Source organism: Dermochelys coriacea, chromosome 26, assembly GCF_009764565.3.
Source record: "Dermochelys coriacea isolate rDerCor1 chromosome 26, rDerCor1.pri.v4, whole genome shotgun sequence".
Taxonomy (NCBI): domain Eukaryota; kingdom Metazoa; phylum Chordata; order Testudines; family Dermochelyidae; genus Dermochelys; species Dermochelys coriacea.
The window spans coordinates 16313313-16329398 of record NC_050093.1 but is presented as its reverse complement, the minus strand read 5'-3'; the positions used below and the strand labels follow the sequence as shown (position 1 = coordinate 16329398).

Below are 16086 nucleotides of genomic sequence, written 5' to 3'. Positions count from 1 at the left end.
TCAGGACGTTGTTTTGCTCTGGCAATTGCCCAGAGATTCATTGATTTATATGTTCCGAGTGCGCCTGTCTCTATTTTGTAAGTTCTTCCTGCCCGTCTACATTCATTTGTTGACTTCGGATTTAAGAGTTCAGGGTCTCATTGTTAAGTTCACCTCTGGACCTTGGTTATTAAAGGATTTGCTTTCTGTCTATGCCGATGGGATTTCAAAATTCCCTCTTGCTCTAGTTAGCCTTTTGGGTGCTGTCTTTACTTTGCCCTGCCTGGCACCATGGTGGCATTTACACCCGTGCCCAAGTCAGACTCCGCCCCACCGTACAACCGTCTAATTGCTGCTCAGTGCTGGGAGAAGCAGGCCCAGTATGTTTTCCTTACAAACCTTAGCCAAGAGAATACGTGCACTTAGTAGCCTCTGCACTTCAGGCTGGGTTCTTTTGTCAGCTCCAAGCAGCCCCTCCCTGATTCTTCTTTGTGTGCTTCTCTCTCTCCAGAATTATTGTGCCATACCATGTGTTCCCCCACTGGCAGATGTTAATATTCCTTCCTGCTACACCTCTCTCACTAGCTTCCTTGTCCGGCTGCTGTCAGGGATCTCGGGTCAGCCCAATTCAGATGCTTCGTGAGCTCCCAAAGGCAGGGGTGCTACTTTGGATTAAGAGTCAAGGATTGAAATATAAAGGGGAAAGAGCAGTGGGGGGGTCAGCTCCCAGGCTGGGAAGGGAGGGGTAGCCAAGCACTGGGACCAGTGCCATGAGCATGCCCAGCCTCTGCAGAACCAAGCAAAATGCCATGAAAATTGATGCTCCTACCCCTGACTCAAAAACCCCACATTGCTAGCCCAGCCCTAGGCTTCCCTCCCTGCTCCAGCTCTTCTGGTCCTGACCTGCAGCCCTCTGCTATCCCAGCCCTGGGCTCCCCCTGCACACACAGCTCTGCTGGAGCCCCTGAATCCCAACCCACTGTGCTCTGCTATACTAGCCCTGGGCTCCCCCACCCCAGCTCTGCCAGTGCCCCTCAATCCTGACTCGCAGCCCCCTGCTAACCCAGCCCTGCATCCGTCTCCCCACAGTTCTGCCAATCTCGCTGCATCCCAATGTGCAGCCATTCTAGCCCTAGGCCTTGGCTGAACAGAAATGGCTGATTACACCAACTCCCTGGCATTAGTGGGAAGTTCAGAAACGTCCCTGTGGGGGTGAGAGCCAGAAAACAGACACATTTCCTCTGAGCAAGGCCAGTGCTCAGACTCCTGCACCATGCAGGCCCTCAGTTCCCTAGGCACTGCCCACAGCCCTGCCTCTCGCCAGCCAGGTGTCCACTTCTCCTGTCTTTGGGTGTAAGATGGTTCCTGGGCTTTACCGCCCTGGGCCCCTGGCTGCTTTGCCAATGCTCTGCCACCATGTAGTAGCCTTGAGGATGGAATAATTGACATTGCAGTGGTGCAGGTAGCTGCTGGGTCCCTCCTTGTCCCACTCATCTAATACACTGCCTTTGTCAAAGGCATCTGTCCCTGCTGCTGGGGACTGGGTGGCCAAACTCCATTCCTGGCCTGGAAACCTGGCTCCAGCCAGTTTGAGAGCAGAGGGGCTGCCTAGCTGGCGAGGGCTGGAGGTGACCCCTAGTTCTGATGAGGCAAACATGGCCCTAAACTAGGGGGTGCCCAGGTATCCCCCATCAGGGGTCTGGTTGCATTTCCCTGGGGGAGGCTGAGGGGGCAAGTGAAGCTGATGGGAACTCTGCCATCTCCGCTGACACCATGGCATGAGCCAGGGGCCAGTCCAGTCGAAGCAAGAGGCTGGGGCTGCAACACACTCAAAGCCACTGTGAATGGGGCCCCAAGGGGACCCCTCATACACACTGGTGCTGGCACCCTTAGGGAAGTGCCACCAGGCAGGAGCACAGGCCTGCTTGGGGCCAGGAGAGCCCCCGCTGCACAGCAGGGAGACAAGAGGCTGACACAAAATGGGGGGTAAGGGGAGCAGTCAGCAGGTTGCAGGCTCAGGCCTCCCTGAGGCACCCACCTAGGACGAAATCCTAGTGTGATCCAGCCAGCCGGGCCCCGAGCTGAGCTAAGGTGCTGGCTGGGAGCAGCACCCAGCTGCGGGCAGAGCCCTCTGTGCCCAGGGACAAAGGCTGCATGTGCATTGCTGCCCCCCCTTGGGGATGTACAGAGGTGGAGAATTGGGTTCACACAGGGATACCATCCACTCACAGCCCTGACAGGCGCCAACCTCGTCAGTGCTTGGGTGAGAAGCCAAGGGAGAGGAGGGGGTTGCTAACCCCAGTGCAGTAGTAGGGGCCCTGTGCTGCAGGGAGGGGGGTGGGAGCTCAGCAGGGGGCACTCTCTCCACAGCCCCTGCTGACCCCAATGCCCCAGTGCAGTGGTGGGGTGCTGTGCCACCCACAGGGCAGGGCTCAGCAGGAGGCACGCTCCCTCTAAGCCCTAGGATTGACCACAGCAGCAGGCTGTGGCACTGGGGGATGCTGTGTTGGAATAGCAGAGGGGCAGCCCTGCTCCTGGTCAGGTGCTGGGAAGGGGAAAGGTCCCTGAGATTTCTGGGCCCAGGGGAAGGAGCCACCCCCTGAACCCCCACCCCCAAATTACCCCCAAAGGCAGGGCAGGGCTCGCTGCCTGACATACCCCACTCCCAGGCCACCCCCAAGAACTGATATGGGGCAAGGCTGTGGTGCACCAGGGACACCTAGTGGATGCAGTTTGCATGACTGGCCCCCCTGGGTGTAACCCAGGCCCAGCAGGGGCAGTAGGGAGCTTTGCTAGAACTAGCCCTAGGGCTGCATCGCTGCTGCCCGACCCCTAGAGCCAGGCCTCCCCAGGAAAAAGAGGCCAAAGGGCAATCACTACCCCTAGCACAGGGCAATTCCTGGCCGGGGAGTGCACAGCTGCTCTAACGGGCACTAGGCTCGGCCCAAGGGACCCTCACTGTTGGACCCCCATCCTGGGCCGAGGGGGGTATTAGCCAAGCTGGGACCCTGGCCCTCTCCCAGGGAGGCTAGATCGTGGAAGCTTGGAGCAAGGAGTGCAGGACCTGAGCTGCCCCCAGGAAGAAGGCAGAGGCAGGACCTGGGCAAGCAGGGGCCACACCCCTCTGAGTGGTGAGCCTAGGGGCACTGTACAGGCCTGGACCAGAGGATGAACCAGAAGTGCACAGGCCTGGCCCATGGGTACTGTCAGGGCCATTTATGGGGCCCAGATAGGTGAAGGGCCCAGCAGCAGGCACCATGAGGAATGAGAGGAGGGGCCTTAGCTTTTATTGGGGAAACCAGAGACAAGCTCAGCACTTTGACTTATTTTGGTTTTAAAGAAAAAAGAGCTGTCAGTCTGAGAGTGTGTGGGGGGAGGGAGGTGGCAAAGCAATGCCCAGTGGCAACATGACTTGCATCGCTCTATGCTGCCTGGCTTTGGCCCAGCGAGATCAGAGCTCTGAGCAGCCTTCACCCTTAAGAGACGTTGAATGTTGCAGTGCCATATGAGCAATAAGCCAGGACGGGGCCTGTAGCCTAGGCCCTGGGCACCTGGCGCAGAAGGCAAAGCAGTTGGGCTCTTGTGGAAATGAGGGAAAAGCTGCTGCGATCCAGAAGGGGAAGGGGAATATTCTCCAACACAGGGACAAGTGAGCAGCATGCACAGAGCAGTCTGAAGAGCTCAGGGGAGAGACCTAACTGACAAGGGGGCAGCTATGGGTACTGGACAGCCCAGGAAGGGATGGTTCCCTAGGGCTGGGTTTCTGGAGGATGAGTCTCAAGAGCACTATCCCGCTAATCAAGTCTGGCATCCTTAGGCTGGGCTCAGAGCTGAGTGAAAGCCTCGCAGGGTGTAAGCCCCACCCAAGCAGCACAACTGGCAGGGCTGGGAGAGTGAAAGGGCTCCCCAGAGAAGGCAGGTGCTGGGAGCTAGGGAACGCACCAGGCTAGGAGCTCTGCTCACATGGAGGACAGAGGGGTGCTGGTGTCTTACCGATAGCAGCTGGGAGCAGGGTGCATCTCGGGGAAATGACCCAGAGCCTCTTGGGCTGAGCAGCAGAGAAAGGGCCCTTGGTTCAGGGTGTTCCCTACTCCCAGCAGGTTTGATGGTGGCTGTTCAAGGAGAAGCAGAGTGCTGCACTCGGCCGCAGTGGGGCTAGGCCATAGGCTTGCACTGCCTCAGCCAGGGCTGAGGCTGTCAGGCTCAGGGGCTGCCCGTACTGGGGATGAGGGGCTCCAGCAGAGAAGGCAGCGAGGCCTGGAGGGCAGCAGGCCCAAGACTACAGCCTAGGACTTCCCATGGGGGGGTGCGGAGAGAAGAGCTGGAGGGCAAAAAGGAGAGACTCTAAGGACTCTCCTATGCTGTAAGCAGAGCTCTGCAGAGGTCCATGCTGGCCCAACGCTGGCTCTGCAGCCTTCCAGCACCCACAGCCCCCTTGCCGCAGTGTTTAGAACAGGCCCAGGCTCCATGCAACCCTGGAGATTAATGGTTGGTGGTAGGGAAGCTGTTTAAAATCAAGTGGCCCCTTCCTCGTGGGCAGAGACGGGCCGTAATAAGGAGTGCCATGAGGAATATGCCAGCCCTTCTCAGAGGCGCTGTGCCACTAGCCCCAGGCTCCCCCCTTCAGCAGAGCACAGTAGGGCGCACGCCAACATCCCTGTCCATGCACTAGAGATGGCCCTGCCGGGCTCAGCCAAGCAGCGAGCGCCCGTGATTCAGCCAAGGCCCAGTTACCCAGCGCCTGGGGCTCTGAAAACCCAACACCGGGTTCCTTTGACAGCAACTGCGGGATAGACATGCAGTGGGGGCACGAGGGATGTGCCCTGCCCTGGGGTTTGTTAGCAAGGTGGCAGGGATCTGGGGTTACACAGCTGGGAGTGTGCTCAGTGGCAGATTAACACACAGGCCCATGAGACCATGCCCAAGGGTCCCCACCCAAACCATGCCACTCATCCCCCCATCCCCTCCCCAGGCCCTTTTTGGCAAAACTGGACATTTGTCAGGATGTCTGGCTCAGGGCTTAAAAAGGGGACTGTCCCAGCCAAAATGGGACATATGCTCACTCTAGGCTGTGGTATGGCGGCCCAGGCTCCCTGGGCAGCTCTTGGGGAGCTGAGCTCTGGCCCCTCCAGCTTCTGGCCCATGTCCCTGCCCCTAGGGCATGCTGCCCAGGGCAGGTGGAGGGTCCAGGGCTCTTACCACTGCCCAGCTCTGGCTTTGGGAGCCAGAGCCCCACTAAACCTTAATCTGACTGAGCGGGCTGCAGTCCCAGGGGCCTGAGGCTATGACCCAAGCACAGCTGGCCAGGAGCGATTGAGGGAGTTAGCCACAGAGGCTCTGATCTTTGGGGAGGAACCGCCACAGGCAGAAGGAAAAAGGAACGTTCTCCTCCTTATGGAGAGCCTAACTGCATCCCCTGCTGCTAGCAGCTTACCTCCACCAGGGAGAGGCATGCCTGCAATGTACCTCCTCCTGGCTCTGCCCACCCCAACTGCTCCCCTGAGCCAGATACAGGGCAGCGCAGCAGCCCCACAGGGAGGGGGTAGGCTAAGGACAGAGGCTAGCAAAGGCTGATCGCAGGGCCTCCTCAGCTAGCTGGCACTGGAGGCTTCTGGGACAGTGCTGGGGTAGAGTTGGCCAGCTTATGGGAGCACAGAGACTGCATCCCCTCAGGGACAGAGCAAGGGGGGAACAGGGGGCACACGGGATTTAAAACCCAAGCGGCCTGCAGAGGGATTTTAGTGAAAGGCAACAAGCCAGAGCAATGAACAAGGACTCCAGGCACAGGTGTTTAGTTTACAAGGTCTGTAGTTAAGGACGGAGACAGGAGGTGAGCAAGAGACAGACAGAGCGTGCTGCAGCAGCCACGTGGGGTCTAGGAGAAGCCCTTGTAGGCATCCAGGTTGAAGGCGATGTCCAGGAAGCGCTGGAGCTCAGTCAGGTGGGTCTTCTTGTTGCCCGTGGCTGGTGCAGCAGCTGGGTCGCGGCCGGCGTACCTATGGCAAGGGAGAGAGAAGCAGCAGCTCATATGAGGGCCAGTGCAGGGATGGGGCATTATGCTGGACTCAGGTCTGGGACGGCTACATACAGCCCGGTCTAGCAACAGGAAAGCTGGATGGGGGAGAGAGAGAGAGGGCCAAGATGCTGTATCATGTGCAGACCCCCACTGCCCAAAGCCCAGTGCCCACCAGCCAGGGACTAGCCACTGCTACCTGCAGCACCTCACCCCTGGTTGTTGGCCACAGCACAGACCCTGTATCAAGCACTTGTCCCTCACACAGTTACAGAGAGTGCAAAGAGAGCAACATGCCCGCTATGACCAAGCGGATTTTTCCTCCTTATTATGTTATACATGAGCCTATGTGAGTCTTACTGTTTTGCATGAATGCTGTTTATGCCTCAGTTTCCCTATATATTGCACCTATGCCTAGGTGGTGGGAATAAGGGTGTGTGACTTTTGCTGAGACCCTCTGGGGCAGGTGAGGAAGCTCCAGCTGCCTGCACATAAAGTGATGGCCGATGCCCGATGCCCTTCATAACCTGAGACCCAGGAGGGGGAGGAGACCAGGTGACACTTTGTCCTGAAAGGGGGACAAAGACCAAGAGGAGGGGCAATGGGCGTATCAGAGGTCGGGTCACTGGAAGCTGGGCAGTCTCCTGTTTGGGACTCGGACGGGGGGAGTCCAGGGCGTCCGGCCTGGGGTCCCCGCAAGATGGACTTGGCTGAAACTCACTGAAAGTGTGGGACTCTTACTGAACGGGGGAGGCAATATAGTGATAGGTGATGTGGAAATAGCTGAAGTACTCAATGCTTTTTTTTTGCCTCGGTCTTGACAGACCAGGGCAGCTCCCAGACTGTTGCACTGGGCAACGCAGCATGGGAAGTAGATGAGCAGTCCCTCAGTGGTGGAAGAACAGGTTAAGGACTTTTAGAAAAGCTGGACAGGCAGAAGTCCATGGGTCCAGATCTAATGCATCCAAGGGTGCTGAGGGAGTTGGCTGATGTGATTGCAGAGCCACTGGTCATTATCTATGAAAATTCGTGGCGATTGGGGGAGGTCCCAGACGATTGGAAAAAGGCAACTATAGTGCCCATATTTAAAAAAAGGGGAAAAAAAAGAGAACCTGGGATACTACAGACCGGTCAGCCTCACTTCAGTCCCTGGCAAAATCATGGAGCAGGTCCTCAAGGAATCCAATTTGAAGCACTTGGAGGAGAGGAAGGAACAGTCAACATGGATTCACCAAGGGCACATCATGCCTGACCAACCTGATTGCCTTCTATGATGAGATAACTGGCTCTGTGGATATGGGGAAAGCGGTGGATGTGATATATCTTGACTTTAGCAAAGCTTTTGATATCGTCTCCCACAGTATTCTTGCCAACAAATTAAAAAAGTATGGACTGGATGAATGGACTATAAGGTGGATAGACAGCTGGCTAGATTGTCAGGCTCAACAGGTTGTGATCAATGGCTCGATGTCTAGTTGGCAGCCGGTATCAAGCAGAGTGCCCCAGGGGTTGGTCCTGGGGCCGGTTTTGTTCAGCATCTTTATTAATGATCTGGATGATGGGATTAATTGCACCCTCAGCAAGTTTGCAGATGACACTAAACTGGGGGGGGAAGAGGTAGATAGAATGGAGTGTAGGGATAGTGACCTACACAAATTAGAGGACTGGGCCAAAAGAAATCTGATGAGATTCAACAAGGACAAGTGCAGAGTTCTGCATTTAAGAAGGAAGAATCCCATGCACTGCTACAGGCTGGGGACCGACTGGCTAAGCAGTAGTTCTGCAGAAAAGGACCTGGGGATTACAGTAGACGAGAAGCTGGATATGCGTCAGCAGTGTTCCCTTGTTGCCGAGAAGGCCAAGGGCATATTGGGCTGTATTAGTGGGAGCATTACCAGCAGATTGAGGGAAGTGATTATTCCCCTCTATTCGGCACTGGTGAGGCCACACCTGGAGTAGTGTGTCCAGTTTTGGTCTCCCCACTACAGAAGGGATGTGGACAAATTGGAGAGAGTCCAGCAGAGAGCAACAAAAATGATTAGGAGGCTGGGGCACACGACTTACAAGGAGAGGCTGAGGGAACTGGGGTTATTTAGTCTGCAGAAGAGAAGAGTGAGGGGATTTGATAGCAGCCTTCAATTACCTGAAGGGGGGTCCCAAAGAGGATGGAGCTAGGCGGTTCTCAGTGGTAGCAGATGACAAAACAAGAAGCAATGGTCTCAAGTTGCAGTGGGGGAGGTCTAGGTTGGATATTAGGGAACACTATTTCACAAGGAGGGTGGTGAAGCACTGGAATGGGTTACCTAGGGAGGTGGTGGAATCTCCTTCCTTTGAGGTTTTTAAGGTCAGGCTTGACAAAGCCCTGGCTGGGATGATTTAGTTGGGGTTGGTCCTGCTTTGAGCAGGGGGTTGGACTAGACACCTCCTGAGGTCTCTTCCAACCCTAATATTCTATGATTCCTGTGCTAACAAGCTCTGTTCTATGCTATGTTCCTATCAACTAATAAACTTGTGTTACATGCTGGCGGAGAGTCATAGCTGACTGTGGAGCAGGGCCCTCTGGCTTCCCCAGGGGTCCTGTCTAGGTTGTCCCGCCGAGGGGAAGAATATGGTGTGAATAGGGATGCTGAAAGCTCCGAGGTCAGTCCCAGGAAGGCAATAGCCAAGGAGGCTTTTTGCTCTGGACAGCCTGAAGGGAGTTGCGCCCCCCAGAGTCCTGGCTGGCTTCATAAAAAGCAGTTCCAGAGCATCGGGCCTGTGATTCTGTCACACCCACCCAAAAGACTCCACTGCCCAGCCCACACTACCTACCCCCAGTGCCACTGTGAGATCTCCATTCCTACTTCCATGTGATATTGAAATCCACTAGGGAGCCAGTGGCCTCATATACCACGCCACACTGCCCACCCGTGGGGAGGTCCCAAGAACAGGACAAATTGCGGCTGCCTCCCACAGCACTAGCCTGTCACGAGGCAGAGGGATGGCCCTTACCACACGGGTTTGGCACGGTCGATAGTTGTGCGGAGCCGGGGTTTCACGTAGTCGTAGTAGCCCTGGTTCTTGTGCTCCTCCTGGCACCAGATCAGCTCGGCGTTGGAGTACTTCAACGCTTCCCTCTGCAGGAGGTCGAAGGGGAATGGGGACAGCTGCAGGGGAATGGGGAGGGCTCAGTTCCACTGAGGCACACAAGGCTGAGGCAGCCAGCAGCGGAGGCAGGGTGCAGGCAGCTGCAGCCACTGTTGGGCTGTGCAGTGGGCCATGCAGCCTCCGTGCTCACTGTTCAGCCTGTCCTGCCTCAGCAGCATCTCCCAATCTCACATGGCTCTGACATTACACACTTAGAGGCTCTGGGGTCGCCAGGGCTGAGTCTGAACACCCTTCCAGGCCCAGGAGCTTGTACAGTGGGGTGCACGCTGGGCTGACCAACACCACTCCCACCACCAAGAGGCTCTCCCCTGCAAACCTGTACAGATACCTCAGCTCTGCCCTTGCTGCCCATTGAGGGGTGCTGCACAGCATCTCCTGGGCTCAGACTGAACAGACAGGATTGAGCTGGCCCCTCTGTCCGTCCCTTCTCAGGTGTGGTAATGGCATATTTCTGCCTGCTCTCTGCCCTGAGGCTAGGCTGGGCCATTAAGCAGTGGGAGTGGGACGAGGGACAGAGCGCTCTGTGTCTAATCCACAACGTGTCTGCTGTGGCTCAAACTCCTCATGGTTCCTGGGGATGTGGAGCAAGCCCAGTGATGAGCCGAAGCAGGGCAGCAACGGGACTGGCCATTGGCCTACGTGGAGGCCACTGTGGTACAGACACGCTCACCTGCTCCACCCTGGTGATAGCCACGTCTGGCTCCATGTCCCGGGCCTTGCGCTCCCGGGTGAGCTCATAATACACTTTGCCAGTGCAGAAGAGCACCCTCTTGACGTTGTCGGGGTTCTGGGCTGCAGGGCCGCTCTCAGGGATTACACGCAGGAAGTTAGTGCCTGTAGCAGAGCACAGACAGCAGTCGGGAACACGTTTCAACATCCCAAGGGCCACACGTGGTGGGAGGGGGAATGCTAATGGGGGCCAGCTACGGGCCTGGACCCTGTGGGATTGGCTACGCCTGCAGAAGGACCAGGCTAGTTCAGAGATGGTTAAGGCGTAGAAACCCCACTGAGATTGGGGCCCCATTGAGCTGTGGGCTGTGCAGGGAGAGAGACAGGGGGAAACAAACAGTCTGAAGCACACACCGTCCTGGTGCAGTTCTGGACTGTCACACGTGTGGACAGGAGCCAGAATTCAGAGACCTGGGAGCAGGGCAGGATGCTGTAAAGAAGAGAAAGACACTGCCCTCTTGTGGTATGAACCCTGTTCTGCATCTCTCCTGTTCACTTGCATCCTTGGACACTGGAAACACCCTTCATACCTGGCAACATATCATCAAAGCTGGAGCGGGCTTCAGGGTGGCGCAGCAGTGACTTTGGAGTGAAGATGATCAGCTGGAAGATCAAGGCAAGATGATCAGAATGAGCTGGAAATAGCCTTTCTGGCACACAAGCTGCACATTGGGGACTGGATCATCACTACAAGAGCCAGAGCACAGACCCTCCCTCCACACCCCACTGACTCCGATCAGCTATTCCCACCCAGCCTCTGCCCAACCCCCTAATTCAAGTGCCACTGATGAACTGTATGTTTAATCCAGGCATGAACCACAGAAACGTCTTAATTCTCCCATGCCAGCCATAGAGAAAGACTGAAGCCAAAGGCTACTCCGGGGCAGGGCAATGGGAAGCAGTGTGCAGAACTCTGGCCCTGCCAGCAGGTCTGGTTGCTGTTGCTTCCTTTGCCAGCACTCAGCGCTACTTGGTCCTCTAGCTCTTTCGTTATGGAATAACGTGCAGGTGTCTCAAATACCACTGCTGAGATAGAAGGACAGGCGTTTCCAGTCTGCGCAGAGCTCAACTGCACCTTGGCAGACATGGTTATTCAATAAGTGCCAGTCACAGAGCCCCAGTGTGCTTGGTAATGTACAGGCACAGACTGCCCAGCCTTTAACAGGACTTCCCCATTTGCACCTGGCTTTGTACAGCTGTTCTTAATACTGGTGTCTCTTATTAGGCAATAGACCTTTATCAGGGCTTGTTAGTATCTATCCATTAACCAGGTAAAGAATAGAGCACAGAACTGGTCAGACAACTGGGTTTTCCTCCTTCCAAAAGGGGAGTTTTTGGCAAAATATTTCAATCCTGAAATGCCACCATAGTGCCCTATGGGAGTTGTAGTTCTCTATCATCACGGCTCCCTGGTTGGACTACATCTCCCATGATGCATCACAGTTACGGCTCTTTGCCATAGAGCATAGCCTCCTCTCCAGTCATGTGACTGTAGTGCATCATGGGAAATACAATCTGGCTGGTTTCAGAGTAGCAGCCATGTTAATCTTTAACAGCAAAAAGAACAGGAGTACTTGTGGCACCTTAGCGACTAATGAATTTATTTGAGCACAATCTTTCGTGGGCTAAAACCCACTTTATTGGATGCATGCAGTGGAAAATGCAGTAGGAAGACACACACACACAGAGAGAAAAAACATGAAACAATGGGCGTTATCATAACATTAAAAAACCAGTCGGAGAACACTTCAATCTCCCTGGTCACTCAATTACAGACCTAAAAGTTGCAATATTACAACAAAAAAACTTCAAACACAGACTCCAACGAGAGACTGCTGAACTGGAATTAATTTGCAAACTGGACACCATTTACTTAGGCTTGAATAAAGACTGGGAGTGGATGGGTCATTACACAAAGTAAAACTATTTCGCCATGTTTATTCTTCTTCCCTAGCGTTCCTCAGACGTTCTTGTCAACTGCTGGAAATGGCCCATCTTGATTATCACTACAAAAGGTTTTTTCTCTCTCCTGCTGGTAATAGCTCACCTTAACTGATCACTCTCGTTATAGTGTGTATGATAACACCCATTGTTTCATGTTCTCTGTGTATATATTCACATCTTCCTACTGTATTTTCCACTGCATGCATCCAACGAAGTGGGTTTTAGCGCACAAAAGCTTATGCTCAAATAAATTTGTTAGTCTCTAAGGTGCCACAAGTACTCCTGCAGTCTGGCTGGGGGAACCCAGGTCATAGAAAAGAACATGAAGCACCTGAACAACAAATCCCATGAGGCACCTTGGCAGCATTCCCGAATTGAAGTATTTTTGTTTTTGGGTGCTCAGTTTTTTTGTTTTATTTTTGGACAAAAATTTTGTTTTTTTGCATGGAAAGCAAACATTTTGCAAAAGATATTGGTCAAAATCTCAATTTTCTGCTGAAAAACAGTTTCGGTGGAAAATTTGATTAGCCCTACTGGAGCACTCTAGAAATTAGCTTTAAATCCAGTTCCTAAGCCCTCCCGGCACCAGCACCCATGCCCCCCCAAGCTTTGGCTTTAACCTAGCACTTGAGCTACAAGACAATGGTGCGTGGCCGGGTCCATACCAGGGCAGTGTCTAGAGCTCACTGACCGGTTTCCGGAACGGAAGGTGTATCTGCCTCCGCAGGACGTGGAAGAAGTTTGCTGGAGTGGAGCAGTTCACAACGATCCAGTTGCAGTCGTAAAGCTGGCGTACGTCAAAGTCATCGAGTTTCTACAGCACATGAAAAGTAGAAATGGTTTAGACAAAATCGCAAATGTCCCACATTAACAACCTGCATTTATGTCTTCCAGCGGCTCCAATATGAACAGAGAGATGCCATGTAAGTCAACTGCAGTACCCCAACATGGGGGCCCAGAGTCTCTCTTGCTCATCACTAGCCCAGGACCAGTGGTTACCTGAATACAGCGGCCCTAACCTGTAAGCTCAACCTTAGAGTATTTCAAGCAAATTGGGACAACTTGGCTCTTAAAAGTCAAGTTTAGTTACGTGTGTCACTTTAGTTTTTCCATTTCACGAGGTAGGATTTTAGCAGCAGGTATCTCAAAGCCACTGGAGTCCTGATCTATACTCTCCATTGCCTTCTCTGCCTAGCAGGGCTTTTAGGACACTGCTCAGGAATGAACACAGCAAATTCTGGGCCAGTGTAACTTTCCGCTTTCCCTTTTACACTATTCCCTTAGGTGGTTTTCAGCCTATCCCGACTTCTTAGTGCCTCTGTGTCCCTAACCTGAAAAGGGACAGCCCCCCTAAGTACATGAGCCAGCTGTGGAGACAGGACAGGCTGAGAGCAGGGGAGCTGCATTTTGTACAAGGCTTTTGGAGCCACTCCGAAGTACTCCGATACACCCCCCTCCAGCTATGGCACTGGGAAATCGCTCCCTAATATAAACGAGCAAATGGGCCTGAGAGCAATGGGTGTGACTCTGATGACAGCTTTTGGAGAAAGTCAACGAGGAAAGAGGAGAAGCCATGGAAACAGAGTTCCATTCACTGGCCTTGCTGGGTTACAGCCAGCCTTTACTGTCCCACGTTAGCGCACTAACTAGCGCTCTGCTCTTTCTGTGCTAACACAGCAACGGACATTTCTGAGTCCCCCTCGATAACCCAACCTAAGTCTTCCTGACTCTGGGGACTGGGGAAACCCAGGAGTCATTAAATGTGAGTTGCCAGCACAGCACTGCTTCCTATATCCTGCTCCCCCTGGCCTGCTGCCCAGAATCCAGGTGCTCTGTAAAATTGTTCCATGTGTTACCATCCCATCCACAAAATCCCCCAAAAGCTGTTTCTGGAAGCCTTTGTTGTGTAGTGGTCAGAGTCAGGGACAGAGCAAGTACTCCAAGATGCAGGAGGGGAGAGATGGGAAAGGCCCCAAAGGGAAAGAGTGTGAATTCAGCACAGCCAGACACTTACGGGGAAGACATCTGGATCGTCGTTGCACATCTGCAGGAATCGCTCTGGCCTGGCTGATGAGTGCTCGGGACCCTTTGGGCAAAACCAACAAGAGGTGAAGCGAACCACACATGCAAGTTTCCTTCTTTAAGAGAGCTCTCCACACCTCGTAGAGAGCTATAGAGCCAGCTGATGCTAGTCACTGTTTGAGGAGGACCTTGGTATGTGCTGCACAACAGGATTTCACTCTGGTTTAAAAGTGCAGAAGTTTTGATTTTTACTAAGAAGTAGGTCCAACAGCTGCAGCCGTCCCTTAGTACTGAACTCTAGACTCCACTCCCACAGCCCCAACAAGCCCCTAGGCTGAGCCCTGTTGCTCCCAATCCTCTTCCACTCAGCCAGATACTCTCACCTGCACAGCGGCTGGCACTGCTCCCAGCCCATGGAGTCCAGGCCCCTCTGCAAGCTGTTAACACAGTTGTATGGAAAACAATGACATGGGCTGGTGCAGGCCGGGTAATACAGCTAAAGAGGTGAGCAATCTCCAGATTGCAGGACTACCCCAATGTGCCCAGGTGACTGGTCGGACAGAGACCTGGTCTATGCAGTGTCTGGCCTGAGGAAGTGTCCTGGGGCGCTATGGGAACCGTGACATTGAGATATCAGTACTGCCCAGAAAGATGGGAAGTGAGTGCATCCTTACCATGCCCTCCATGCCATGGGGCAGCAGCAGAACGATGCCATTCTGTCTCACCCACTTAGCCTGGCCGGGGCAGATGAACTGGTCAATGATGCATTGAGCAGTGTTGTGGAAGTCACCGAACTGGGCCTCCCACAGCACTAAGGCATTGGGACTGGCCATAGCAAAGCCCAGCTCGAAACCTGCAGAGAAGAGAGAAGAGTGAAGAGGCCATATCCACCAGAATACCTGACAGACAGCCCAGCACTAACTAGCCCTGTGGCTGTTGTGAGCCAGGCGAAGAACCCCCAGTGACACTGACCTAGGACTCCATACTCCGACAGGGAGCTGTTGCAGACAGTGTATGGAGCCTGGTTTGGCCAGAGGTGGTTCATGGGGATGCAGGTCCTCTTGTCTACGTTCTGATCATGCAGGACATGGTGACGATGGCTGTGGAAGGAGACAACGTCCAGCAGTAATGTTACTTAAGTGTTATCCTACCCAACGGGTCAGAGTAAGCGCCTGCACGCAAGCGGCTGCCTGGCTCATGCTACTCTGCTGAGAGGCTTGGCTTGCAACTGCAGAATACAATGAAGCCAGGTTACGATCATATCTAGGAGCTGCCCATACTAACACCATTAGTGCTGTGAAAGGGACCCCTCCACCCACAATTTGGGCTCCTCCCTTGCCTTTCATCAGAGCTCCAGCACGGCAGGCAACTTAAGACTGGCCTCTTCTATTCCCCACTCAGCAGCCCCTTGAAGAGGGGTGGGATCACCTTTTACTGGGGGAAACCCCTGGCTTTACCTGAATGTCCCCCTCTCGACATCCTGGCCACTCAGTCGGATGTGGATTCCCTCTTTGAGAAGGGAGCCAAATGCCATGTACTCAGCTAATGCCCAGTCTACTGTCCTGTTCTTAACCAACTCCCAGCGGGTTTTTAGAATCCGGCTCAAACCTGCAGAGATAAAGAACAGTTTGCAGCCCGCTGAAGAGGAACTGCAGCAACATACTATGCAAGCAGCCTGAGGCTGGGACAACATGGCTCATGCTATCAACCAATCCATCGGCAGTCTGGATTCCCTGACACGCAGATGCTCTGGACATAATGGGACAAAAGGGAAGTGGACTGTTTCAGCCTAGCACAGGGTAAAGGCAGGGTAAAGGAGCAGAGGTAAGGAGCAGAGGAGACCAGCTCTGAAAAACAACTGGAGTTCCTGGTCATTCTCTGTTTTCTTTAACAAACATGGTTTTCACTGAGCCAACTTCACCTGCATTAGGAGCACTCACTGCCAGACATCACCCCCCCGGGAGAGGAGACCGAGTCCAAGTAGTAGTGGAGAGAACAGTTTCTGAGTGCTGGGTCAAAAGCATGGGCATTGCCAGGCCCACGGCCAGAAGGTGCTACAAACAAACTGGGTAGGCTGGTGCAGCAGAGGAAATATTAGCCACCCCCAGGAAGATAGGTATGGTTAATGTGTTTGTAAGGGGGTGAGGGGTCTAGATTCATGTCACCAGACTGTGGAACTCACAAGAAGCTCTAAAGATCAAGAACTTAGCAAGATTCAAAAAGCCAGTCTGGCAATCTATTTGGCATTGGTG

General features: G+C 53.9%; 1 protein-coding gene across 8 annotated transcripts in view; it reads right to left on the bottom strand.

Moving 5' to 3' along the window:
* Positions 1-5703: 5703 nt before the first annotated feature.
* Positions 5704-16086, bottom strand: part of OGDH (oxoglutarate dehydrogenase) — a 106161-nt gene continuing 95778 nt past the window's right edge. For all 8 annotated transcript variants that reach the window (XM_043502975.1, XM_038384651.2, XM_038384653.2 and 5 more), the window contains 9 exons: positions 15292-15442; positions 14807-14934; positions 14509-14687; positions 13827-13898; positions 12504-12626; positions 10399-10471; positions 9810-9973; positions 8984-9138; positions 5704-5975 (listed from right to left, as the gene is read on the bottom strand). In XM_043502975.1, coding sequence (XP_043358910.1) covers positions 5855-5975; positions 8984-9138; positions 9810-9973; positions 10399-10471; positions 12504-12626; positions 13827-13898; positions 14509-14687; positions 14807-14934; positions 15292-15442 — 1166 coding nt within the window. In that variant the 3' untranslated portion in view covers positions 5704-5854. The remainder of the gene's footprint in view (positions 5976-8983; positions 9139-9809; positions 9974-10398; positions 10472-12503; positions 12627-13826; positions 13899-14508; positions 14688-14806; positions 14935-15291; positions 15443-16086) is intronic.